The following is a 27,309-nucleotide window of genomic DNA, read 5'->3' on the forward strand; positions in this document are numbered from 1 at the left end:
TCCTTATCGGTCATATCTGATGACCATGAAAAGATGACAAACTGCATTTTACACCAATTATTTACATGTATTGATAGGATTAGTGGATCAACAGGTATTAAACTTTTTATGTCAATAAATGATTTTGGTCGCCAGTGTATGTTTGGGTCTTTATGGGTTAAATCACCTTTCTTTTACATTCTGATGCTTGGTTTGGACTCCTGCAGATCATTTTGACCATGTCTACATAACTAAATGCTTTGCCTTGGTGCCATGTGATCACCCTATCAGATATTTGCATCGATGTGCAGTTGAACAGACAACACTAATAAAGTAACCAGTGAGGGATGGACTCTTCCAAGATTTTCAGTGCTTCTGTCCATTGAGTGTGAGGGTTCCTGAAGACTGTGATGTGTATGAGAATAAAGTAAATCATATGCCACAGTCTATTATTATTATTATTATTATTATTATGGACCGATGTGTTTAACAGTGCTCTGTACCACAGTTAAAACCTTAAACCAGGGAGTTCTAGTAATTCCTTCCTTACTTTACAAACTGTAGAGTCAATGTCAAGGAACACTGAAGCTGTTCTGGAGTCAAATCATATTCAGTCAAATCACATGATACCTTATTGTCTTTATTTGTCATCCATCTGCATACTCCATTATATAGAAACCTATTTATATTGTTGTTATTGAAACATACTGGTCATTTTTATGATCTAGGATGAGTTCTCCATAACATCATGTGTTTCTCCTTCATTCTCCCTTATTTATTGATATCATTTTTAACCCATAAAGATCTAAATAGCCACTGAAGACCAAAACTGACAACTGATCTAAACTGTTTAATACCTGTTGATCCACTAAACCAATCAGTACATGTAATAATTGGTGTAAATGCAGTTTTTCATCTTGTCATGGTCATCAGATATGACCCATTTGGGTGTTCAGAGGCTCTGTAATTACCATGGAAACACTGTCATCTTCTACAACATTGATTTACCAGTAAAACCCATGGAGTTGGATCAATGGCAGTAGATGGACACACTGGGTTTATGTTCAGTTAATGTTAGATTTTTACTGATAGAGTCACTTTTTCTGCAGTTTTCTTTGCTTTTGATATAATACCCTTTGAATTTATTCTGAGTTTTAATGAACATCTACATGATCAGTGAGTTAAAAACAGGAAAATACCTTAATTACACTAAAAATAACTCAAACTAAAGAGGATAATGTTACAATAAATTGCAATAAATCCCTTAAGAAAAGTTAAATATAGAGAAAAATTAATTTGTGAACTGCCACAAAAGTAGCACTGGGTCTTTATGGGTTAAATAAGCTGACCTTTCTCTGTATCATGAGTTTGCTTGTTGTTTCCACAGTTATGTATTAGATTATGTCGGTCACACACAAGATGTACTCATGATCAAAAATCTGAGTTGTACTGTGTTCCACAGAATCCATTTTCCTCACTCATTGCATTGACTTCACTGTGTCCTTTGGCCTCAGGAGCATCCTCACATGGGATGATGAATTCCTGTTTGTATTCACATTTTATCTGTGATGAGTGACTAATCATATGATCATCCCTTGAGTATGTAGATAAAAGTTGATGAAACTTCAACCTACTCTTCTGCAGATGTGATTAGTTTTCATTTTCATTTTCCATTATTGTTCGCAGTTTCCTTTTTCCCATACTAGGCTCCTGCGTCATTGTTTACTTATTATGTTGAAATTACACATCCTGAAGGCTATAAACCAACATTGTCTCCCAGTGAAACAAGTTCTCACAGTTTATTCTCTGAGTATAAACAATTTGATAAACTGTCAAATAATGTCCCCAAATACATGTCGTCTAACGGATACATGTACCATTAGATAACCTGTAACTTATGACTTCTACTTGAGAAATCTAAACATTTGTAATGATTGAATAAATAACAGACACAGCGGTGGTACTAAAGCCAGTAAATTGGTTTATTTGTATTTGGTATTTCATGTTGTACGGTGAGATGTTCCAACCAGCTACATATAAAACTGTCTGTGCACTCTCACATTGGCCAGGTGAGTCATGCACAGCATTGCACTGTAAATAATGTCAAAGCTAGAGTAGTGACATCCTGTGTCAACATACAAAAATAAAGATATTATTTACATGAGAAGGACACAACTCCCTCAGTATGTTTATGTAGTTCAGTATGTTCTCTACCAGTGGAAAAAAACAGACCACAGATATATCACCTGACACTCGAGGAAGTCCTTTCTCTTTCCATTTACACATACTCATCACATCCAATTTATTTATATTAAGTGACCATTTTTGGACAAATTCAAGACAACCCTTGAATACTTAACAGAGGATGAACTTACATCCTACACGTGGTTTAGGTCAGAGGAGTCCATGTAGATAAATATCTGTACAAATCCAACTGACCACACCTTGGCATAACAGGTATTCCACTGACTTTACATCGCCGTCACTGCACATCATTTCATGCTAAATAATCTGTACAGGGAGGAGTGGAGTGGTAGATTCTGTCAGGTTAGTGTTGATCCCACAATGGTGGATATGTAGACATAAATAACAGACACCATCTCATATTCCTCCCATAACAATCCATTTCATTTTGCCTGAAAAAGTAGGCAGACAGAGATATTTACACATTTAATAACCACCATCAGCATGTATCCATGCTGTCCTGCTCTCAGTGTCATGCTGCACAGAAAAAAAGAAAAATTGCATCAAAAGTGTAAAACATTAGAATATTGCAGTCCAGTAAAAATCTTCTCCCCTGATCAGAGTCCTTTGTGTGTCTCTGGAAGGCTTAGCAAAATTTGGCCTAACGTTTGCAAGTTCCTCTATTAAAATATCTTTTAGTGAACACTTCCTGTCAATGTCCAATATTAGATGGGCCAGACTGTGAGTGCATGTCAGCAGATATTTATGAAGAAGTGTTGAGAATCTTGCAAACCATAGGCCGAAAATAGACAAGGAGGACACATCACAGCCTCGCTGGACTTGGTGCTACTGTCTGGAAGTATACAGCTGATGTTTGTGCTAATCCAAGCTCCTTAAATACTGTTCACATCAATATGCTGAGACATCACAGGAAGGGCAGAACGGCCTGCAATAGAAAGAAACACTGAATTATTAGAGAAGAAAATGCATGAATGTGAACAACTGAGTCTATCTTTGGAAGACTTCAACTTCTTTGTCAGTGTTGTTTTTTTTTTCTATTTAGACACTCTCTACATATTTCCTACATATTGTATTAATTAGAGAAAGCGCTTTATGGTGTAAACTCATAATGGGACCATGCTGGTATAGTATGCTTCACTGACTAAGCAAGAAATCTATTGAGAACTTCATGTTCTGGTTGAAATTATTCATCCGTGGTAATGCAGCAGGGAAAAGAGGCAGACTCATGATGTTCAGCAGACATATGTGAGAGAATAATAATGACTGGAGATGTATAAATTATTAAATAATGTCTATGAAAAAAATGACTGCAGCACACGTACATATCCGACATCGATCCACTCCGCCACTTTCCACTGGAGGTCAAAATGATGCTGTATAAGGACAGGAAGCAGGCTACAGGTGTCACAGAGATGTGGGAGGCATAGATGAGTGGGTCCAACGTGGAGCTGGCCTGGGGGATGCAGTCAGAGGAACGAGGCCAGCGGTGGAGCCCCGGGGTCATTTCAGACCGGGGCTAACCACGGTGGGTGTCGGAGGGTACACGAGCGCTACGTTCACCCGCTCTGTGCCGTTCTTTGGACAGATGATCTCGGTGAGGCCCTCGGGTCGCGGCTGGCTGAGCAGCTCACCTGGAAGACGAGACAAAAAGGAACAGTTTGTCAAAATCCACACTAGAGGGTTTGTTATTTAACCACTAGATGGCAGTTGGACTGTGCTCTGACTTCAAACTGCAGATTACAGTTGACCCAGCAGGGGGCATGAGTTGATATATTTGGATTAAGATTTCAGCTTCTGCTCACTGTTGGTGCACAGAACAGTTGAGGGACGGTGTGAGTTATAACTAGTAACTCAGGCCTAGAACAGGAGCAGATTGTACTGTACCAGCCATGAGGTAAAAGGAGGACATGTATTATTTTCATTTGGCTCTGGATATGAGATTATGTTTGTGTCAAAACTCTTCTCGTATCATTAACTTTATTGGTATATGTGCCATTATCTCAGCAAATTTGTCCTCTCAACATCCCTAATCTGTGCAAACACTTGAAAAACATACTATCATGTCTATTTCTACAATAATGTATTAAATTACTAAATAATTTACTTAGTTATAATGTACTTAATAATGCATGAGTTCCCACCTGAGGCAAAATCATCATAATTTCAGTTTCAGAGAGGTTGTTGGTGTGCATTTATGTAGGTAATAGCAAAAATATATGGATTTACAAAACAAAGGGCATTTTAATTGGCTTTACAAATGAAATAATTTGCCGTTTTCTACAGAATATAACATTTCTGCGACCAACCGAGGCTGCGTATGTTCCAAGTGCACACATTAAGAATTTGTTCTGCCACAAAAAGGACATGCTGTGGAGTCAAAACAGTGCCTGGATGCCAAGTACTGTAGCGTGACAGGCGACTGTTTGTGTCAGTTCAGTTCATGATGGTATTTCTAGTTTCCTGTGTTGACTGTCTGCCTTTGTAACTTTTCTTACATCCCTAACAGGACACTGTTTTCAGTGTGGATATAAATGAATAAAATACAAGAGGATACGTGTAGCAGTACATGTAAATACAGTATGTGTGTGAGTACATCTCCACATTCAAGGACACTTCCTGTGTAAGTATACACAGACAGGCTAATCCGTCACATGCTTTTCCTCCTGCACAGGAAAACAAACGTGTAAGCAGGCAGCCATCTGCAGGACTAACAATGAATATCTTGTGTTCTAAAACACAAATGGCCTATTTTCTTTATTGGTGGACACTTCACATCAAATAATGAAGTCTAAAGCTGCATCTTAATGCCATGAACATGCACTCAGTGAACACAATAACCCACCATTCTTACTATGCTACTGATCAAGGCCTTTTTTTACATCAGGAAAAAACTAGATCAACTTCAGGAAGTTATTGCAGGTGCACTGAGGCTCAGGAAAAAGAGTGGACGCATAAATGGTCGTGTGCAGTTTTCTCATTTGTCCTGTCTTCACACAGGCTCATGGCAGGAAACACCAGGCCTAAAAATACTCATCACTGGCAGGGTTTCTAATAAGCTCTACTTAGATGTTTGCTTGTGGCCGGAAAGCTTGTTGTTGTGCAGACAGCTATAAATTCAGGCACACAAGGGGGTCCTGCAGCACTGCTTACAATGTGATTACTGCCCATCTGTCTGCACTACTGCCTCACCCCTGTCAGGAATAAAACTGGGCCTACTGCATCACTCCAACAACTCACACTAGTTTACGCGTTTCCTGGAGACCGTGGCTCTTAAACAATGCATGGAAATAACTGGATCATGTGTTCTCTGTGCATTTGTATTCAGCACAGTCACATGAAGACCATACTCACTAAAGACAAACCTTTTCATTATGTTACAGCGCTTGGATTATACACAATTTAATACCTCTTTTCAGGGCATCTAGAGCTCAATAATGCTCTAAGTCCAATGGCAGCAGAATCTGATCTGGATTTACCTCAGAGACAGATTGACCTGCTTTTGTTATCCATATCTTGACCTGTAAGAACAACATTATTCCAACTTAATTCTGCATCCCAGAAAACTCAGTTGGCAGGACATCATACTGTACAGTACAGATCCTCTCATTCTCAGTCATTAGCTACTTTGCACACATGTAACAATAACAGTGAATCAAATAATTAGACGCCAAATCAGGTGATGTAAGGTTTGAGCGACTGTAAAATTCTAACCCTCAAAGGTTACTTGTGCCAGCAGTCCATGGTGACCTGCCATATTATGTGCAGATCAGTGCACAATCTGTTATATCAGGCAAATCTCAGCTTAACAGAAATCTAATTTAGGCATAATGGAGTATAGTAATATGTCACTGAGAGAATAACCTGACCTGATATACACAAAGAAAATAATTTAACTATTACATGTCATTAAGGAAGTAGAAAATGGCAGCTAAGGTGACTACTACTCACAGAGAAAATATAGTCCGACTTCCACAGAGCATTACAGCATCCAAAGCTTTCTTTAAAATGCTAAAAAAGCAAAGATAAACCCTTTGTGATCTGTCTACCCAAAGCAAAGCTAATATTTAGCTGGTAAACATAAGCAGTTAAAGGGTTACAAGTTTTCTTAGAAGTTTATAGTGGAAAAAAAAACAGAGGGAGTGAAAATAAGGCACTATTTGGCCAAGTCACAATAACATGCAGCTAGAAAAAAATAGAAATTAAAGCACTTAACACTCATTCCACACATGTTGAACAATAATATCTTACATCTGAGTTTGTTCAAGGTGTCTAAATGGCAGTAAGATATGTCTGGGTATATACTCCCTGATTTGCTTCCTGCTGAACTAATAAGATTAGTACAGTATGATGTAGCTGATGGCATAAACCACATCACAGATTTAGCAGCAGCTGAGTGCCTGCTTTTGGTTCGACAGCATTAGCCATTATACACCTTGTGTTTAGCGGCACTTAAACTATTAGACGTATTGATTTTATTCTACTCTCTCGACCAGTGTGGAGCTGTTTGGCCGACTGGACTGAAGCCAGTTGAAGGCTACAGTGAGAGTGCAGTCGGATTAGCCATGTTTAAATCTTACTGAACACTGGCTTTTGCATCTGTCACTACTTTTATCAGTATGTTTTATCAGGAAATGAGGTGTTTCCCATTACTGGAAGTAGATGAGCAGTCATATAGTCACAGCATTAGGTCAAAGCTAATAGCTCCTCCCCTCGCACTGACTGAAAGGAGTCACACACTAACCCAGAAACTGAGGTGGTGGTGGTGGTGGTGTGGAGAATGGGTGTGTGAAGGGGGATGGGGGGGGGGGTGTCTGGTCCCTGACATCAAGACTGAGGAATGTGCAGATCTCATCCCACCCCCCCCACCCCCCCTCCTCAAACATCACCAGCAGGTAGAGGAATCATTTACATTCCTGTTCTGCTTGGCCTGTTTCCCTGTGAACTTTTCCATTTCAGTTCTCTCACTCACATTGCCCAGAATGCCTTTCACTCTGCCATAAAAGGAAAGCGCCACTTCTCTTTGAATAAAATAACTTTTCCTGTCTCCAGGAAACTCCCAGTGGGATGTTGGATGTTTGGAAAAACAGTGAAGGGAAGGAGCCTAGCTGAGCTGTCAAGGTCTGCTCCATTCAGAAGCTGTTTCCAAAGGCCTCGCTCATACGATTTCATTTCCTCTTCTGTTATAAGCCTCAAATCTGAGCAGTGTGGGCAGGAAGAACTTAAGGACTTTAAGGATTTGAGGCAAAAGGTAACAGGGCCAATAGGGAATTCTGTTTCAAAATAATGGTTTGAGGATGAGAACGCAGGGAAAAAATGTGAAAAGTCATAAGCACCCTTCCTATTATTTATTGTAATTTAAGAATTAAATACACTACTATTGAATTGTTTATCTTGCAAGAAGGAACTAGTCCTACTTGTTCTTGTGCCACATTTAGTATTCAAATATTTATCTTCAGGTTTGAACAGAAATAATTCCCCTTTGAAGAAGCTGCACATTAAACTTTAAAGCTGCGAAAAACAAGAGGAACAAAATCTGTTAACTGTCTCACAACTTTCTCTGCCCTCTGCCCTTATTACAGTGACAAAGCATTGAGTGTGCTCACCCCAGGCTCCGATCCCACAGAGATGCCAACTAGCCGCGTCTGCCAAGTCATTCTTACTCCATATTGATGAGGGTGGAGCTATAACAACAGCGGAGCCTGTCTCTCCTTTCACTGATGGCTTTCTGAGCCAAGAAGAGGATATGCTCATCATATGCACTGACACTGCCTGTCCGAGTCATAATGAGCTACACCACCAACCAGGTAAGGATGAGGACGGACAGAGAACAAAGAACTGTAAATGGATGGAAATCAGTTTATGTCACAGAGAAATGATTTCAGGGAAAACCGGTGTAATCCACCTCAGCTGTCCTGTGCTGTGGTGAGTGTCCCAGTGAAAGCTCCACCCAGACAACCGGCTGCTCCCTGCGCTCATGTGGGATCTGATTAATACTACACTCAACTGAATTACCAGAAACACACCAGAGAATCTTAGGGGAAAAACACAACTATAGTGTGAACAATTCTGGATAATTTTGAGAGGAGAAATGAGGAAATGACCCTTTATGTTTTTTCTCACATCCTCTTAACTTTAGTTTCAATTTTAATACTGGCTGAAATTATATGAATACAGTGCTTATTATTATCTGGCAATATAAGCATCCAACAGGCTCATGTGGCTTCAGATTTCACTCTTATTGATAGCAATAATGTGTTTATGCATCTTTTCGCCTCACTGGTGACATAAAACCAATCCTCATTGTTTGATTCATGGAAGGTGTTGGGTCAAAGAGTGAAAGGTTTAACACAGCTCAGTGCTTTTCCCCTTGAAAAGGACTAGAATTGGATGGAAATCTTCAAAACAGGACAATTTTTTTTTTAAATAAAGAGAGCCAAAAAGAAACTGTAGGCTTTGTTTGTTCACGCTGTTTGATTATAATTTAAGGAAGGACTAAAATCTATATTTCTGTAATATGTTTGTGTTTTCAGTAGGGGCTGAAGAACCTCTTAATTCATAATCTCCCACCTTTTCTAAACCCACACTAAACACTATGCCCAACATGAGATTTGAATCAAATACTATCAGCTAAAAAGACTATGCACATGGACAGCCAACTGGACTGAAGAAATAGTGTGAAACATCCACTCCCATTTGCCCAAGCTAATTAGATATTAGAGCTACAATTTTTGTGTAGTACTCCATCAGGATGACAGGCAGGACACAGCCTGGCACATCCACACCAACAGTCTGCCTGGGAACAAGGAAAGGACGCTCACATCTATACACAAGCTGCACAACCGGAGAGCCAAGCAGAGACTGTCTACCATTCCCACCGGACATGTCCAAATCAAATTTGCATACATAATCTCAAACCCTCTTTCACAAGCACACTGCGTACTGCGGATCGTAGCATCAAGGTCCTCTGCATTAATCTTGCTCAGAAACAAGCACAGTTAAATACTGAAATATCATCCAGTTTTTGTGTACTGAAGAATGCTGTTGCGTTTGAGAAGAATGTAATAGTGTTATCTTCAGATTATTACTAGTTAGTCTCACAAAGCCAGAACTACCTCTACAGTTAAGTGTTCCAATGCTGCAGATGGGTCTGGCACCATCCACTATTACTTGTTTAGCTTTAACTTGTCTTAGTCAATGCTGAGCACAGGATCCAGCATCAGTGACTTTGGAAAGAATGGCCAGGAGGGAAGTTGTTTTGGTGCAACATGTACATATGAGGAAGTGTGTTGTGGTATTAAAATGATCAAATCCTTTACAGAAGAAAAGGTACCATAAAAAAAAAAAAAACTTGGCATTTTCAGTGTGTTATTGCAGCTCAGAGGTTGGAGTTGTTGTAGATTGCTAGAGAGAGCAGACTACAACCACAAACCGAGTTCAACGACTAGTTAAACTGGGGTCATTTAGGGTCTCATCTGTCAACTGTCTTTACACCATCCACCAGATGTGAGTCCTCATTCTGTCTGACCTTTCAGAGACAGAAACCAGAGCTGTCCCATCACCCAGGTTGTCTACAAATAGTCTACTCAGCTCATGTTCCAGGTGCACAAGGGCCTCCTGGCTTGGGAAGCTCAATGAAACATTGCAAAACTGAACAAACTAAGTAATCCACTGAGTTTTAATGTACAGAAAACAAACATTCAGCAGGCAGATGCAGAGTAAGAAGCGGCGCCATGTTCAGTCTGGCAGGCAGTGAACAGTGTGAATGAATGAGAAGCAGAGGGCCCAAGATAGACTGAGACCATCAGTTCAGCAAGAGGATTAGCAGCACAGTGTGTTAAAGCAGCAAGGCTCAACCACCCCACGGGGGTCACACACACTATCGATTCTGAGGAGACGCACACTCTGTCAGCAGACTCCATTTCATGCCTTCTTTATCCTTTCTTTAAAACTTTGCACAGATTTAAGCTTGTGTTGCTGTGAGCATGTGCATACACTCACACCAACAAGCTCAGAAACCCTCTGGTGATCCAAAGTGCAGTGGCCATGATGGCACTGGGTGTTGATAAGATCTGCACACAGCTGAGCTGGGCTGGGTGTTGTGCACATTGCTCAGTGAAGTGTGGAAGCAGAGAGGACAGCCAAGCAGTCCTTGGGTTAACCACTGCTGCAGCAAATCTGATCCTTTACTCAGGATGGTATGTATAGTTAAAATTAGACTATATCACTAAAGCCAAGCTAGCAAGTCCTCTATGATTATTACAGCCCACAATAAACAAATACAACTGTTGTAATTTTGGTTCACTGATTGATGCTTTATCCCAATGGGTGCACAAAAATGTAATTGCAATGGATCAGTAAATCAGATGTCTTGCATGGAGAGTTGACTGATATCCATGACTAATGGCATTTAGTCCATATGGCAACAGAATGAATCTATTCATTGGAGGGGTTTGAGGGTTTTCTTTTCTGAAGCTTGAATGCGCTCCACAAATTCAACAATCTGCTGAAAATTTAGGCTTGATGGTCGAAATAGAAGTTAATTCAGTTCATATCGCAACAGATGGATTCATCCTCTGTGGACCATTAATTCTTACAGCATATTTTATTAGAAGAAGAATCGGAATCAAATCTAAGGGTCTGGAGGGATTTATTGGTCTTCATTTTCTTTTAAATAAGCCTTGATGCACTTCACTTTATTTTATTTCTTGGGCTCTGGCTTATTTTAATGTGGTCTTCACTTATTTATCATTATTTATTTATTGTCCCTTGTATTACATCATTATATCATGTTTTTTATGTTTTTATCACACATTAACAGGTTTTATATTGGCATTTTTAGGGATATCTGATGACTTTTATTTATTTTAGTCTGTTCTTTACTTATTTCTAGTCTGTTTTAATTATGATCAGCTGGCTGCTGGGAGTACCTGTCCATGTCTTTTCTCTGTGCAGTTTATGATCTGTCCCCTGTATGTGTCCTGTGGTTTTTTTGAGTATAATGTTTGAGATGCCCTCTCCAGATTGCAGAACAAATCCACCTACGGGCATTAAGCTAATAAAGTCCCCTTGAACCTTGTTATAGGTGAAAATTATAGGTGAAAATCTTCAATAAGAGTTAAACTTTGCTTTGGCTGTTTTGATGCTTTTGAGGCATTTTTAATTTGTATATATCCTTCTTACTTTATTTCTTTCTTTATTTCTATTGTATTTTATTTTATTTGTTGTTTATTTGTATTTTTATGTGTAGACATAACCTCTTGTCTCTAATTGGGCTCAAAGCATTATTTTTTATTTATTTATTCACTTATTTACATCTTCTTTTTGTCCAGCCATAATTAGGGCTTTGTGCTGATGACCTTCACTGACATTGTTAACATAATACTGTCTTGTTTAATCAGTGTTGTTAATTTTTGTTGTGTGCTTTTAATCAGAAATGAAATAAATTTAAAAAAAATCTTTAATAGCAACAAATAAGAAGAACTGTAATTTTCAAGATGGTTTGTCATGGATCAGTGTTGTAACAAACATTTTATCAATCAACTACACTTCACTAAACAATATTCTAAACCTTAGGCCACAGAAATGCAAGACTGCGGGTTTTACAACATTCATTCATGTTTAAAGGGTTAAACCAATTACACAAGTGCACCAACAATACAAATGTACACTGGAAGCTGTGTCCAGGAAAGGTCATATAGGTGTATTAAATCATTATTCTGAAACAAAGCATTTGACAGACAGATGAGCAAATGGACACTGCTAAACTTTGGCATTGCTGCACAACAGAAACACAATTCTAGCAAAGATTTTAAAGGGAACAAAGATTGAGTGATCCTAGGCAGCTGTGAAAGTAGATCTTAATTAGGACCTGGTGCTTTCTTAAGCGTCCGCTGTAGAAATCCCAAAGCAAATACAACTTTTACAAAGCAGCTGGCTAGAAAAGGAGAGTGTATAAACAACCTGCAGTCTGGGAGATCAATAGCTAGATAAATACCAGGATAAAGGAAATGGAGCACGAGCAGCCGGCAGGATGAGGCTCAGAGTCAAGCCCAGACTCGTCCATCCACAGACCCAGATGTTTTGACCAGTCTCCTAAAACATAGCAAATGAGACTAATCCCCTGTGATCCTCTGCTACACTGACAGAACCCCTGAACCTCAGGAATGTGTGACCTACTTCCACATCAGAGAAAATGGACCAAAAATAACTCACTCAGGTCATTGCACAGGCCTGCAAACACCTAGATGAGTCAGTGGAAACAGGTATTGGTGCACTTAAGATGGCTGCATATGTTCTACCGAGATAAATTTTTACAAGACAAATACAACACTGCATCGGAGAAAAAGAAGAGGAATTTGATTGTGTGAATGGAAGGGTTAGAGCGCAAGCAATATGTGTTTTCAAGGCCAGAGCTGATTTTTGTTGCTGATGGTCAACAGTCGGCAGATATTTGGGTTATTTGAAGGTATCCGTGTATTGTCAATAACTAGCCATCCATCCACCCATTATCTTAACTGCTTAGTCCTCGTGAGCATTGCTGGGATACCAGCGCCCATCCCGGCAACCAACTGGTGAAGGCGGGGTACACCAAGAATGTATTTCCAGTTCATCGCGGGACTGCATACTGTCATTTACTTCTTTTCCAAAAGCAGATTGTCAGATAGTTGAATAGTATCACAAATCCCTCAATACCAATCCAAAATCCAACACCAATCCTAAAGATTAATAGCTGTGGACACGATGTAGGTCCCCCTCTTTGTACTCAAAGCCACAAAAATGTGAATGTTACAAAGAAAAAGTATTCTTTCACACTTTTCCCAATGGAAGCCACAAAAGTTCCTAAAATAGAGCCAACCATCAAAAACTTTTAATTCAATTATTGAGAAAAGTCTGAACCACTCCTAACATCTGGACCTCTGCTTTTGCTGTAAATCTTTGGGATTCCCCCACTAAACTGATGGATAGTGTGCTGCTGCTGCTAATAGGCCACCACTCTTGGTGTTTGTGTGTCTATGTTCCAGCTGTTAACATCTGGTGGTTAATGAGATAAACTGCCCTTGTGCAACCAAGCAGAGTTGCTGATCTGTCAGACTCTCATAAGGTTTAAATTAGCATAACTGAAACATTCACACAACAGAAACCTGAAGGTGGGTTCACACAAGATAATTAGAGAAATATTACTGGGAAAACATTATCAGCGTTTATCTAAAACTGCTGACCACATCAATTCTGGTTTAAAGGTCAATACCCTGGGGTTTCTGCTCACATGAGACCACGGCAGTATTATGTAACAGTGGTGATGACTGATAATGTATGTATTGTACTTACCAGTCTTGTATCTGATTCACCACGCTGCAGCCTCTTCTTCTCGCCAGCATAACATGACACACAAACTCCCCAATAGCAGCTGTATGTTCAATCTTGCTGACAGCAGGAATACATCCTCACATTCAAGTCAGCTCATGTCAAAGGTGGAATATGAGTCTGTGTCATTTCAGTCGGAGAAACCAGATACATCCTGGATGGGTGTTTAAAAGTGCAATCCAGGACAACGACTTTCACAGCAGTTGCTCCAACAACCAACATTTAGCAGTTGCACTTCATCAGGGTTGGCATTTTTTTATTTGTTAAATATGGTTTTGGGAGGTGGTTAGACAGCTGTATGATGAACAAATAGAGGTGTCTGGGTAATTTTTTTTCTTTATTTTGGGCAATAAACCTAAATTGGCTTGCCTTGATGTTTTTTTTTTTTTTTGTGTGTGTGACACGGCCAACCACTACAATGTGATGCTCTGTTTTTCTACTGAAGAGAGCTCAAAATTGATTGCAACAGTTCCATCATTTGCACCTGTACGTCCCTGTATTTGGTGCCAGCAGGTTGATTTGACAGTGTGACAGAAGAGCTGCAGGTGCCTCCCTCACTGTAGATGACCTTGAATCACTCACTCACCCAAACCTGCAGAGCTGCTGGGCTGGTCTAGTGCAGGTCTTATTTATTCTCCAATCTGCTACGTCGACCAGCAACTGGACTTGGGGTATCTGATTTAATGATGGACTCATCTACAGAACAGCGCTTTAAAATAACAATGCTGTTCTCGAAGAAGAGTTTGTTTCAGTGACCTACTACTATATCAGTGTTTTTCAACCTTGGGGTCGGGACGCCACATGGGGTCACCTGGAATTCAAATGGGGTTCCCTGAAATTTCTAGTAATTGATAAAAATAAAAAAACTTACTAATAAAAAAATATATGGTGAGTTGACAGAGACAATCCCAATCCATAAAAGACACGACAAACTGTGAAGCTGAAACTGAAGCACTGTGGTACTGTTTATCTTTCAAATGTTCATTGTGGTCAGTTTCAGATGCTGCAGCTCTTTCATAATTCATAGTTTGAGTTACTGTTTGTTCAGTATTAATTGTCAGCCTTGTAAATCCAAGCTGGACTGACTGTACATATCCTGACCAAAGAAAAGAAAATTCTCACTTTGTGCAGTAATCTACACCTGGCTTTTCTGCCCCCATTAATAATAATATACATTATATGGACTAAATATCATCTAAAATTAATATGTATTTGCAACATAGTATAGCAAACTATTACATGATCAAAAACAAATGAATTTTAGCACAAAAAAAAAAGTCTCCGTTTTGAATGTCTGGGGTCACCAGGAATTTGTGATGTTTAAATGGGGTCATGAGCCAAAAAAGGTTGGGAACCACTGTACTATATGTTCAACTATGGTTTCTAAAATGTAGTGGAAATGCAAGGTAGAAACAACTCTTAATAGATTATTCCATCCATTTTCCAAACCACTTAGTCTTTGTGAAGGTCATGGGACTGCCACAGCCTGTCCCAGCTGCTAATTTTATTCCCTGTGTTTCTGATGTACATTGAAGAATGAGGTATTATGTAAGTGTAAATAATTTTGTTGACAAATAAATCACATTTAAGCAAAGAATCAATTCGTGTTACTGGCAAAACTTCTGGCTATAGCTGTATTGATGACGGTGGGAGGAAGATGGAATACCCGGAAAGAACCTACTTGCTGTGAAGTGAGAGTGCCAACCACTGCACCACCACCTATTCTTACAGATTCTTAAAGCTACAAATTACATGAAGCCATCATTAAAGACCCTAACTTGGAAACCAACAACTCCCATAATAGAAAAACCCTATCACAGCAACAATGTTTGAAATATTTAAACAATTTTTTAATAGCAGCATTTTGACGTTGACCACAAGTGGCACAGTGTACCCTGTGGACTGTCTCACACTACACCACAGTCCAATCCTGGAGGGAAACCAAAGAGAACCAATAAATGGATGTGTCCTTATTTTAGTCTCTTCAGACCAGCAGACAAGAGGGAGTCCTATTCTGAAATGCTCTGTGGATGATAATAACAGCTTGAGGAATCTGACTTATTTTCTGACAAATTGCTGGAGCCTCTGACATACGCTGGCTGTGGTAACCAGACATGCATTCGGCAGCCAAGCACCTCGCAGTGGTCTTGCAGTTGCTCCAATGCTACTATTTAGCTGTCAGGGCTCGGAGCTCGCAGAGTCACTTGACTTTAAATTACAATGCTGCTTTTCTGGCCATGGTGTCTGTTCCATACATAGAGGCAACATCAGTCAAAATGCCCTCGCTATTTTTAAGACAGTAACACAGAGAAACCTCAAAGAACAACTCTTTTTGTGTTTATTAAAAATAATCTAGATAAATGATGAGAATTAATTAAGATTACTGCCTTAATCTTAACACTGTGTCTTCATACCACAACTCAACCTCTGGTTTACCTCCTCAACTCTATCCTACTGCCTTTCGACATCCATCCAAAATCTTGTGTATTTTGCACATTTGTGGATCCTTGACACAAATATAATAAATATTAAATCTGAGTTATTAAAAGCATATGATGTAGCCTAATCAGTCAAAAGTGTTGTAGCTGGCTTCATTAGTTGTTTCCACTTCATGTCATGTAGTTCCACAAGTTTCCACCTGTGGTTTTGAGTAAATTTAGGTCACATCTACAACAGGGACAGATGAAAAAAACAAACACTCATCTGCAGTCTTCATTTGTATGAGGTGATACAACTTTTATGAGATGTGAGGGCGGTCTGTCCAAGCCACACAGCCCCATAACTAACACAAGATAATACCTGTGTAAAGACTGATGGCTAAACAAGATGCTTTTTGCACCTTTTATTACTCAGTTTGTCATGTGAAGACACCATGACCCTTGCTGAGCAGAACCATATGTGCAGACAAGTGTCAACACACCGTAGACAGTTGATGAGCTGGCATTCACAGGGATCACACACCTGCCTAGAAAAAACTCTGTACATCCTAACCCTGCCGCAACAGTCTGAATCACATGTCTGAGGTAATGCAACAGGCTTACCACAGGGTGATGTAACAGGATTGTTATCCTCTCTATGAGATTACTCTCCAGTACCATGAACACATTTCATATATCTAAATAAGGGAACAAGCTGTAACTTAAAACTATCCAAATATGTTTTTTTTTCTGCTCATTTCCTCACAACTTTATGGTTGTGGATTTGATATGACATCCGGGTTGACTGATGTTCTCTTCATACAGGCGTTATCTACATCAAATTCTCATTTCCAGATAAATTAACCTGTAGCCAATATCTGATCACAAACAAGAGCGGTGGAGACGGAACAACACGTTCTGCCGTAACCAGACAATAAGGCAGGCATGTTTTAACAGGCGGCACAGCGCTGACGAACACTGGAAAGCTAGATTACAGAGCGGCTTTTCATCAACTTTATACTATGTTGAAATGTCAATGCACATGAGTAAACACATTTCCACATATGAGAAGTCAAAAAGACAACTGAAACTCTTATGTCGTCTCTGTGTGAGTCAGCGAGACCAAATAGATCTGTTCAGGCAAATCACATATCCGGTTCCAGTTTCACATCAAACTGTCTTAACCAACAATACTCCAAATATCTGAAGTGAAGAATTGCCCTCAAACCAATCCTCCGGCTTGCCAATATCTCATAAAGTTCATCCCATAAATCAAAATGAAAAACAAGAATCTGTCTTGGCTTCAAATCAGTGCTTCCTTAGTTTTACCCCGTGAAAATGAGATCTGAATGATGACAATCACATAAAAGGTCTTCTGTTTAAGAACTGACGGGATTATCCCATTCTCTGACAATGCATCTGTTCAGGATCTAAATCAGCATCATCCAGTTCCTCTGGATTTGGTTTTCTGACAGAAATACTGCTACTTAGGAACTCTACTGCAGGAATTTAATATGGCATGCAGTTATTTTCCACATCAGTTTTTTCACCACAGCAGTGCAGAGTTGACTACCATAAGTGTATGTCTGACCATTCTGTTAAATGCTGAAATCTCATCACTCTTCAAGTTGTATAAAAATCTAAAGCACACATCTAATCCTTTCCCTAATGGTGCTGTTCAGAAGCTGTGTCATTTCCCAGTATTTCCACAGCAGAATGTTTTTTTACGGGCAAACCGTTCACAGCCAGACACAGCAGTTAAGACCAAGAGAGGTACTGTAATCAGCGTGTTAAAGCAGGAAAACTGCAATGGTATTTCCTTTGGCATCAGTAAATGTCTTTCCAAACTCTCACAGAAATACAGAATAACAGCATGTGTCCAATGTGTTAGCATTCAGAAAAGGAAAAAATATGTTTATTGAGTTAGATTTTTTTAACATTTTATTAACTTTTATGTGAATAAAACTATTTCACAGGCTGAAAGGAGTAAATATTAAGAGTGTTGATTAATTACATTTATACGCTTCAGGGTTGAGAAACCAGTATTCCAGCTATAACTCACATATGAAATCAAGCTTCTAACACAACTAAAACAACTTCGTTCTAAAAGCATATGTCTCTAATACTAAAATGAAAAAGTAATATCATTTTACATAAAGCTTCTACAAAATATAAAAGCCATCAATCACTTTTATATGGCAATTTGCATAATGGGTGATTACTTGATTTCTGTCCCTAGCCAGTAAATTCCTGGCTGTAGCCGACAGAGAAGGAAAAGTGTAAAACTGTCTTTCAGGAAACTGGGCCTCAAGAAGCTACATTCTCAGAGCATGTTCGAACTGATATCTGGCTCAGTTCAATGATCTGTCGACAAATAATAGCCATGCTACCACATAAAACCGCCCTGAAGCTAGAACAACCTCATGATAAGGAAAAAGCTGTCTAAATATTACACATGGGTGGAGGAAGCATGTATAACACTCGCTTAAAGGCCTGAGGGCAAGATAAGTGTACTCCTCTGTCAATGTCTGTCTGACTGACTCATGTATGTTGTCTATGTTCTAGAACGAGTTGATTAACAAATAAGCTCTTCTGCCTTTGCCTGCTTAGCTATTCATCTATTGAATCTTTACCTTGGCCTAATCCAAACCGATCTCCTAATTGGATAAAGACAAGGCTGGTTGAGCAGCAGGGAGTCAGACTAGGGAACAAGATCTGCATCAAGAGTGAAAGTGTGCTAACACCTCAGCTACTACAATGCGAAGGCCGCCACAGAGCTTTTGATGGTGGTTACTAGTTGTGAAAGGAATTTCACAGGTTGTCTAGATGATTTAACGCACGGACTAATATTTTCTGGCTGCAGCTCATCTCACTTCTCGATGTGAGCAATACTTCAGATGGACTTCACTTCACTGTAGAAGTGCAGGTGCTGGGCCAGCAGCCAGCCACCAGGCTTTGGTTTCTTACACATTTCTCCCTGGCACGTCACTGGCGACAGTCTGTACCTGCTCTACTAAAACCATCTTTGATTTATTTATCCCTTGTATAAAGTCATTATGTGTTCTATGTAAGGATGTGCCTATCAAGCTTATCTCACTAGCACACAATTCCTAAGGGTGGCCTACATTAACAGCAAAAAAGTAAACCACACTTTTTAAGAAATAAAAATACAAAGCAAATCCTGATCTCTGAAGCTCAAATGTGTAGTGCAATCTATGTATACCTATACTGAAAAAAATATTCTACACATAAATAATCGGGCTTCACAGATATACAACAATGATTTTTCTACCACAAGAATAATAACCGGATTTTACCTCAAAGAGGTACACTGATTCCAAACCTGAAATCAGAAGTTCTCCAGCATGTATTTGGATGGATTTTCAGATATGCACAATAAATGGCCATTAGCAGCATATCACATATGAATTTTAGATCGTTGCCTTTTCAATACCTGAAACAAAAACATGTTGCAGTCTAAAGTGAGAAAGCTGAAAACTGGAATTTTTTTTTGTAACCCAGACTGGACAGTTCATCAATCCATGGGAATCCCATAACCCCTATTATATATATGTTAATTATGTATTATTTGGAAATTTGTCACAAGGTGCATTGTGGACTCCACGTATCTGCTGTAACAAGAGGCCATGTTTGTTGCCGCTGTGGCCATAATGCGGCTGTGTAGAACTCCGCTTCCCATAATGCACGTCGTGACAAATTTCCCAAAATGCCCGAGTGACCTACCGGCTCTGTTTGTAAACAAATGGATTGTTTATGGTGGAGTACACTTCGAAATTGTTCACTGTGAGGGAAGAAATTCAGGTGCGTAATCATGGAAAAACGTATGGATTCGTGATAGTTAGGCTATGACTTGGGTTTTACATGATGAAAAATTGGTGACGAAAGTCATAGGCAGCTTTAATGATTAAAATAAAGTAACAGTCACTTATATATTAGTACTATTCTTCTGTCTGTGGAGTAGGGTAATAACAAACCCTCTACAGGTTCAGCAATTAACCTGAGAAGAAAAAAAAAGTAGAAAATATCATTGTTTAATAGTTATACAATGGGAGAATAAATTTACCAACTCTAAATCCAAACTCCACAGAAGAGTGTGTTCTTTAATCCAACTACAGAATGTTTAGTCTGCTCAGGACCATGGAGCCCCAGCTCTGCATCAGCAAGCTGGAGCCAAAAATATCATGTCCATAAAAGGCCAGAAGAAACACACTGTGCTTGTACATGAACTGCAAGATCTCTCTGGAAAGTACACACTCTTAAAGGAATATTGCAAAAAACATTCAGTACAATTCTATTCTTTTTATTACATGACTCTCTTCATGTTTTAAAGTTTGATTGATATCAGTCTTCAGTCATCTATGCATGCCATGTAACACCATAACACACCCTGCTACCTGTCTCCTCCCTCTTATTCACACAAAACATTATGTACAAGTAGTCCCCTCTCTTCTTTAGTACTTAGGTGAAGTTTGGCTGAAGTTAAGCTTCAATACTGAACAATGTCATGAAACTACCAAACAAAACATTTCAAGGACATTCCTAAATGGCTGCAAACAATGTGATAAAAAGCTGAACTGTTTTCTTTTTTTTTGGTCCATTGACACTGTTTTTTACAGCTCCCACAAGGCAAACTCCAAAGCATTTCCTGCTTTGGTTGACTGCCCAAGCAGAATGAGTACTTTGAATGGATTTTTTTTCTCTTATCTGGACAGTAGAAATGATTCAAGGCATAAAATAATCCATTAAACATAACCATGGTGGCCTGATAGAAAGCATGTAAATACAGCTTTGTCACATTAAATGTTCTATTCCACAAGTATTTTCACAGTCTTAAAAATCATGCATCTTTAAGTACAAAAAAAAACATTTCATGAGAAGTTACTTTATGGAGCTGCTTAACTCTGAAACCCTGACTTACTGACTACATGCTTGCAGGGCCCACTCAGTGTGTCTGAGCCCTAGTGTATTAGTGTAATCACTGGACCATGTTCTGGACCATAGTCAGGCGTCTGTGTCTGAGGCCTCAGCATGGCAGAATAAAAGCCCTCAGAAAACTGTGTGCCTCATGTCTAATGATTCAAAACAGCACTGCTGCATACATGAACTAATCCTCAAAGAACACCAAAGCCTTTCAGAGGCCTGGACAGGGGAAGGGAGATGCAGAGGGACAGTGAAGGCATATGGAGAATGAAAATAGGTAAGAAACTGAAATAAGTAGAACATTATATAAGGCTGAGAAGGGAAAAAAGATAGATATTTTGTGTTAAACACAGCAAGTTGACATACTTTGTAATTACGTCTGAGGCCACTGGGTCCTACTATGAATGACTGAACTGTCCTGGAAACTTTACTTATCCAGGATTTAAAGTGACTATAACAAAAAGTGTCATTCTTAGTTGAAAAACTATTATCATATATCACTTATAAGAAGTCCCAAGTAGGACTGTAGCTTATAATTTACTTGGAAGTGAATCAACATACAGTTTTGTTTGTTTAATTTTTGATTATTTATTAATCCAAAAGTCTAGCTTGACATCTTTAGGTATAAGCATAACCCAGGACAAGACACAATCAGAAAATTACTATTCTTCTTTGAAAAGTACTTTATTTTGTTAATGTCAATGAGTTAACAATAAATGTTGCCATGAAAATATAAAACAGGGCCATAAAATAGGAAGAACCATTATATTCCAGGACCACGCCTATAAAAAATATCTGATCTGTTTCTATGCCCTTGGCATTGTAGTATCAGTATCAATATGAAATCTGAGCACCACATTCAATATGACAGATAAAGTGTCATCACCTCAGACATGGTTATACATTTAGTATCACTAAGAATAAAAGGCCCTTCTTTTGACGAAAAGGTATAGATGCACACACAAGACTAACGTTTAAGCCCAATTAAATATAGCCTCTACTGTACAAGAATGAACAGCATGAAATCTGTGCATGGCTCACTAGTTTGCTTTGTCAAAGCACTTGCACAAACTAATGAGCCTGAAGTCAGCCTAGACCCATACAGAAATGTCCTGCAGCTGCTGAAAGTCTAACATTTCCACTCAAACTAGAAAAAGCAATGTTATCATATCATGAACTAATTCAATAAAGTCGGTCATTCTAATGCTAGTTGTGAGCTTTGATGAACTGCTTCACATCTCTGTAGTGGTACAGAGCAGGTTATTTATTATGTGTAGTCAGATTTACTCCCACTAGAGCCCTACAGACAAAAGCAGGTCAGGCTGCCATGACAACACTGTCCATCACTGAGTCACTTCTTGTTTCAGTTACTACCAGCACTGGGGAGCATCTCTTCCCCTGAGGTTGTGTTTGCCCCTTGTTGCCCCCCTCCTCTGTTTCCTAACCTAATGTCAGAGGCTGCAGTGCCATTGCCTTTGTTTGGCCTCCATCCCCCACTGTCTGTGGCTTCTGGCATAATAAGTCACACACTGCATCTTTTATGAGAATTTAGTCTTGTTTAAAATTCAAAGTGGGTTTAGTAAGTAGATAAAATAAATAAAACCAAGCAATGCTTCTCTGTTATAATAAAGTCTGTGGAGGAAGTGACACAAAAACACTGAGTTTCTGAAAGACATTAGAGAGTAATTACCTGGAAAGGCATGTGGGTTGGCTGACCCTCTTTTGAGGCACTTGGAGCACAGAATATGTACCGAGTAGTGAAGTCCAGGCCACTCTTGAAGCAGCATATTCAGCTCTTCAACAAGGGGTGTGATGGCTTGCCATGCAGTCCAGATATTTGGTAGGGAAGCGTGGCTGGCTATGGACAGGGTGTCTGTCTGCAGTTTTCCCTTCGAAGGCCGGTGGCTGATTACCACAGGGACTTTACCACGATAAGCAAAGATCTGATGCCTGCCATCTGACCTCTGAACTACATGGCTGTTAATCTGCACGCTGAATCGTGCAAACAGTCCAGGAGGGAAGAAAAAAGGGAAGCTGTACTGGATGTGCAGCTGCTCCAAAGAGAAGAACTGACACAGAGGCAGGGAGCTCCCACTAGCTGAGGCCTCTGCATGGGGTTCTTCGTTGCTGACGTAGCTGGGGAACTTGTACCACACTGTGGCTCCATTTAGAGGTTTGCTACGGGGTTTGTTGATACAGTAGCAGATTCCCATTTTCTCCAGAAGCTCCATGATGAGATGAAGGTCTTGTTGGGTTTGGATGAGCGGCCTCAGGAGTAGACGTATGACATTGGAGGGCAAAAGGCCGTGTTGAAGAAAGCCCTCCACGTGATGCTGCAGATGTGTGACCCTGAGGTTCTCTCCCTTCTCGTCCTCTATAACCAGACTCACCCTCCCCTTGTCCCCCCTTTCTCCCTCAGACAAAAGTCTGTCCAAAAGTGTTGTTTCATCCCTCTGGAAGAAGACGTTGAGAATTGCAATGAATCGTGGAAGATTGTGAAAAACATACTCCTTAAGGGTGAGACTGTCCTCAAAGTAGAGCAGTTTTCCACTCTCATGTAGGTAGGATAAAGCGCTCTGCAAGCGGTCCTCTGTGAGACCAGCCTGGAGGCCCAAACGGGCGGAGTCCCACCAAGAGAGCCACAGGTTTTTGGGCTTAAAGTGCAACTCCTCCAGCATCTGCCAGGATTTGGGCAGCACGCGATGGAGGTTGGGAAAGATCTCCCTGTGATCAGCAACAGACATGAGCTTCTCCCTCAGCCTCTGGATGTTCCTCTGTGTCTCAGTACAACTGACACACAGAACTGGAGACAATATTTGCAGCCTGTGGTTTAGCATGTACTGCAGCTGGGCTTTCTTACGTCTCAAGTTTCTGTCAGAGACGCCATAGAAAAGGATGTGAGGACTGAAGGAGCGAACATTGTAGCCCTGCTCCAGGGCCTGGTCCACCTGCTGAGTGAGGCTCCTCAGGCACTGAATGTCTCTCTTTTCCTGCAGGCCAATCTGCCTATGGATGTCCAGACTTTTCTCCTCCACCTCCATGTCTGCACACAGGTCTGCGTGCGTGCCCACCAAGCACACGACAGCATGGGGAACTTTGGCACTGAGGAGGTGAAGAAAATACCCAACATGGGCATAAAAGTTCTTCGGTGTGTATGTCTTCAGGTTCACAACCAGAATGTACAGAGCACCGGGTGACAGAAAAAAGGGTTTGATGAGGTCATAGTTTTGCTTCCCTGACAAATCATACACTAAAAATGTAAGACTATGATCAGCGTCTGCTACCCAGTTAGTGACTTCAATTCCTTTGTTTCCCTGGGTATCTTTAGTATCCTGCTGTTTGTTTACTACACTCTGTCTCAGGAGTGTTTTCCCAGCATTTTTCATTCCCATCAAGACAAGCTTCAGTCTTGGCTTCACAGCAAGCTGGGAATGTGCAAGTTCCTTTTGATAGGCAGCGATGTAGGGTATCCCCTTCATACACACCTCATAGGGAGGCTGAATGAGAGGGTTATCCTTGACCTTCCAAATGTTCACCTGGGACAGCTTTCCAAAATTATCTGGAAGTATGGCTATTTGGTTACCCTGTATAACGAGCTCCTCCAATTTCTCCAGCTCCACAATAGAATCTGGCAGATATGTAATGTTGTTATTGTCCAGCCAAAGGTTTGCCAAGTTCACCAGCTGTCCAATTTCCGCAGGTATACAAGTCAGTTTATTCCTGCTCAGGTAGATTTCTTCTAATCCTGTGATGTTTAAAATAACTTGTGGAAAGTGCTCAAAATCATTGGAGGACAGGTTCAACATTTTCAGCTTTTGCAGGTTACCAAAAGAGGGAGGCAGCGTGTGGAGGTTGTTTCCGTCCAACATTAGGCTCTCAAGATTGTGCAGGTGACAGAAAGTGTCAGGTAATGTGGAAATATGAAGACTACTAAGCCAAAAGATTTTAATGGACTGCAGCTTCATTATGTCTGCTGGTAATACCTCAAACTTGTTCCCGGAGCAGTCTAGTTCCTCCAAGTCACTGAGCGCCAGGATTTCAGTGGGAAATTGGTTCAGCTTGTTGTGATCTGCATCCAGTGTGCGCAGCTTGGTGAGGTTGGAGAAAGACTTGGGCAAATCTCGCAAATCATTAAAGCTGATGTCAAGTTCCTCCAAAAACTTCAGGGTTCCAATTTGTGATGGCAAATGTTGGATTTTGTTATGACTGATGCATAGCTTTTTCAGTCCTTTCAGCTGACCCACATCCTCAGACAGGCCTCTCAGGCAGTTGTGGCTCATGTCGAGCTCCGCTAGTTGGCCAAGCTCAAAAACAACACCAGGGACAGCTGTGAACTTGTTCCTCCGGAGGATAAGAATTCGCAGGTTATTGAGGGTGGATCCCAGCCCCTCTGGCAGCTCCTGGAGGGAATTGTTGCCGAGATTGAGCACCTCTATCTCATCTATATCATCGGGCAGTATTATCTTCTGGTTGTTTTTGGAGCAGAGGGTAAGCTGGCGCAGGTTGCTCCGCAGCTTCCTCGATCGGAGGGCAGCATCCCTCCACAACCTGGCCGTTTTGAGGTTGTTCTCCTTGTCCTCCATGGCGTTGCAGCCAGACCCCTCCTCCTTGTTTTCATTGAGAGTTTTCATGGATGCTGTGCGGGCAGCATGCTGATCCGAGTCCTGCGTAAAGAAGCGCATACGGCCACAACCAGCCCTTCGTCAGCGGGGAGAGAAAAGCCAGTGTATGCCGGGAAATAACCACGCATTTTAATCGTAATAAGACTGGACCTGGCCGCGGCGGCGCTCCACTCATCCTCTTCTCCTGCGCCACTCACCACACAATGAAAACAAACCGACCGCGATTACAGCGACTCTAATCCCGGACGAGTGGCCCGGAGCCGTGGGTGCACTCTCCGCTTCGAGGGTGTCCTCATCGCCGCAGGATCCGCTCCTCCGAAGCCCTCTGACCGGGTGTAGGTCTGTGCGTTTTTGTCGTTCAGAGCTGCAGCCTTCCGTGCGTGTTCGTGGCCGTGGGGAGTGGAAATGAAGCGGCAGCGACGCCCGTCCACACTGCGTCAGATTTGTGAACCCACCTTCCTTTCTTCCTCCTTCCTGCTGATCCGAGAGGAGGGGAAGAGGGAAAGTGAGAGTCCGCACATGGTCACATCGATCCAGTTCAGGGGAAATAACAGGATGAGTGGAAAATACAGAGTTATGGCTGAGAGTGACAGGTTCCTATAAGTCAGATAATAATAACTACTGATTAACATAAGACTTTAAAGCATATATATTGAGTGTGATTACAAATATCACATAGCCTATCATATTCCAGGAAATGGTTCTAACAGTCGTAAACATCTACATTTGAAAGGAAATACCCAACTGCCTAAAATAAAGCCATTTAAATTGCTTTATAGGCATTTCCTCTGCAGTTTATTCCTTCATAGAGCACAGTGTTTATGAAGTAAGCCAGAGGAAGGACTCTGTCTCCATCTAAAGGACATGATGTGTAAATGAGAGGCAAAAACTGACAATCTATCCATGCAAGTCACCATGGAAACCTTTACTTATACCAGTGGTTCCCAACCTTTTTTGGCTCGTGACCCCATTTTAACATCATAAATTCCTGGTGACCCCAGACATTTTTTTTGCTAAAATTATTATTATTATTTTTTTAAATCATATAATAGTTTGCTATACTATGTTGCAAATAAACGTTAATTTCAAATGACATTTAGTCTATTTAATGTATATTATTAAGGCAGAAAAGCCAGGTGTAGATTGCTGCACAAAGTGAGAATTTTATTTTCCTTGGTCAGGATATGTACAGTCAGTCCAGCTTGGATTTACAAGGCTGACAATTAATACTGAACAAACAAGAACTCAAACTATGAATTATGAAAGAGCTGCGCATCTGAAACTGACCACAATGAACATTTGAAAGATAAACAGTTTCAGACTCAGAGTTTGTCATGTCTTTTGTGTATTGTGACTGTCTCACTCAACTCACCATATATTTTTTATTAACAATTTATTATTATTATTATTATTATTTTTATTATTTATTTATTTATTTATTTATTTTATTTTATTTTATTTTATTTTTTTTTTAATCAATTACAAGAAATTTCAGGCGACCCCATTTGAATTCCAGGCAACCCCACATGGGGTCCCGACCCCAAGGTTGAAAAACACTGACTTATACAGTGCTTCTAAAATCCTAACAGTGTTTTACAAGTGAAAGAGAACAAAACACAAACAAAAAACAGCACATCACAAAGTAGACACTGCAAACACAAAACATATGTACTGAACAGACACAAAAAGAATGGAACGAATGAATATACTTTTATTTTAAGGCTGAAAGTAAAATCCAAGCATCTTAATATTGTTTGTTTATTTCAAATATCAACATTTAA

The 27,309-nt window shown here is 40.2% G+C and overlaps 1 protein-coding gene across 1 annotated transcript; it reads right to left on the reverse strand.

The window, feature by feature from the left end:
* Window positions 1-1,937: 1,937 nt before the first annotated feature.
* On the reverse strand, window positions 1,938-26,007 carry mfhas1 (multifunctional ROCO family signaling regulator 1). The gene is made up of 3 exons (XM_030149113.1): window positions 22,597-26,007; window positions 3,507-3,815; window positions 1,938-3,109 (listed from the first exon to the last, which is right to left on the reverse strand). Exons 1-2 carry the CDS (start codon window positions 25,586-25,588, stop codon window positions 3,685-3,687), a joined length of 3,123 nt encoding a protein of 1,040 aa, XP_030004973.1. The 5' UTR covers window positions 25,589-26,007; the 3' UTR covers window positions 1,938-3,109; window positions 3,507-3,684.
* Between the last annotated feature and the right edge of the window lie 1,302 nt (window positions 26,008-27,309).

Source organism: Sphaeramia orbicularis, chromosome 12 (genome assembly GCF_902148855.1).
Source record: "Sphaeramia orbicularis chromosome 12, fSphaOr1.1, whole genome shotgun sequence".
NCBI lineage: Eukaryota > Metazoa > Chordata > Actinopteri > Kurtiformes > Apogonidae > Sphaeramia > Sphaeramia orbicularis.

Excerpts from the sequence above, each read along its gene's own strand:
- mfhas1 (XM_030149113.1), bottom strand. The coding sequence starts at position 25,588 with ATGCGCTTCTTTACGCAGGACTCGGATCAGCATGCTGCCCGCACAGCA. Across the intron at positions 3,816-22,596 it reads CAACCCACATGCCTTTCCAG|GTGAGCTGCTCAGCCAGCCG; the intron begins GTAATTACTCTC and ends CTCGTCTTCCAG.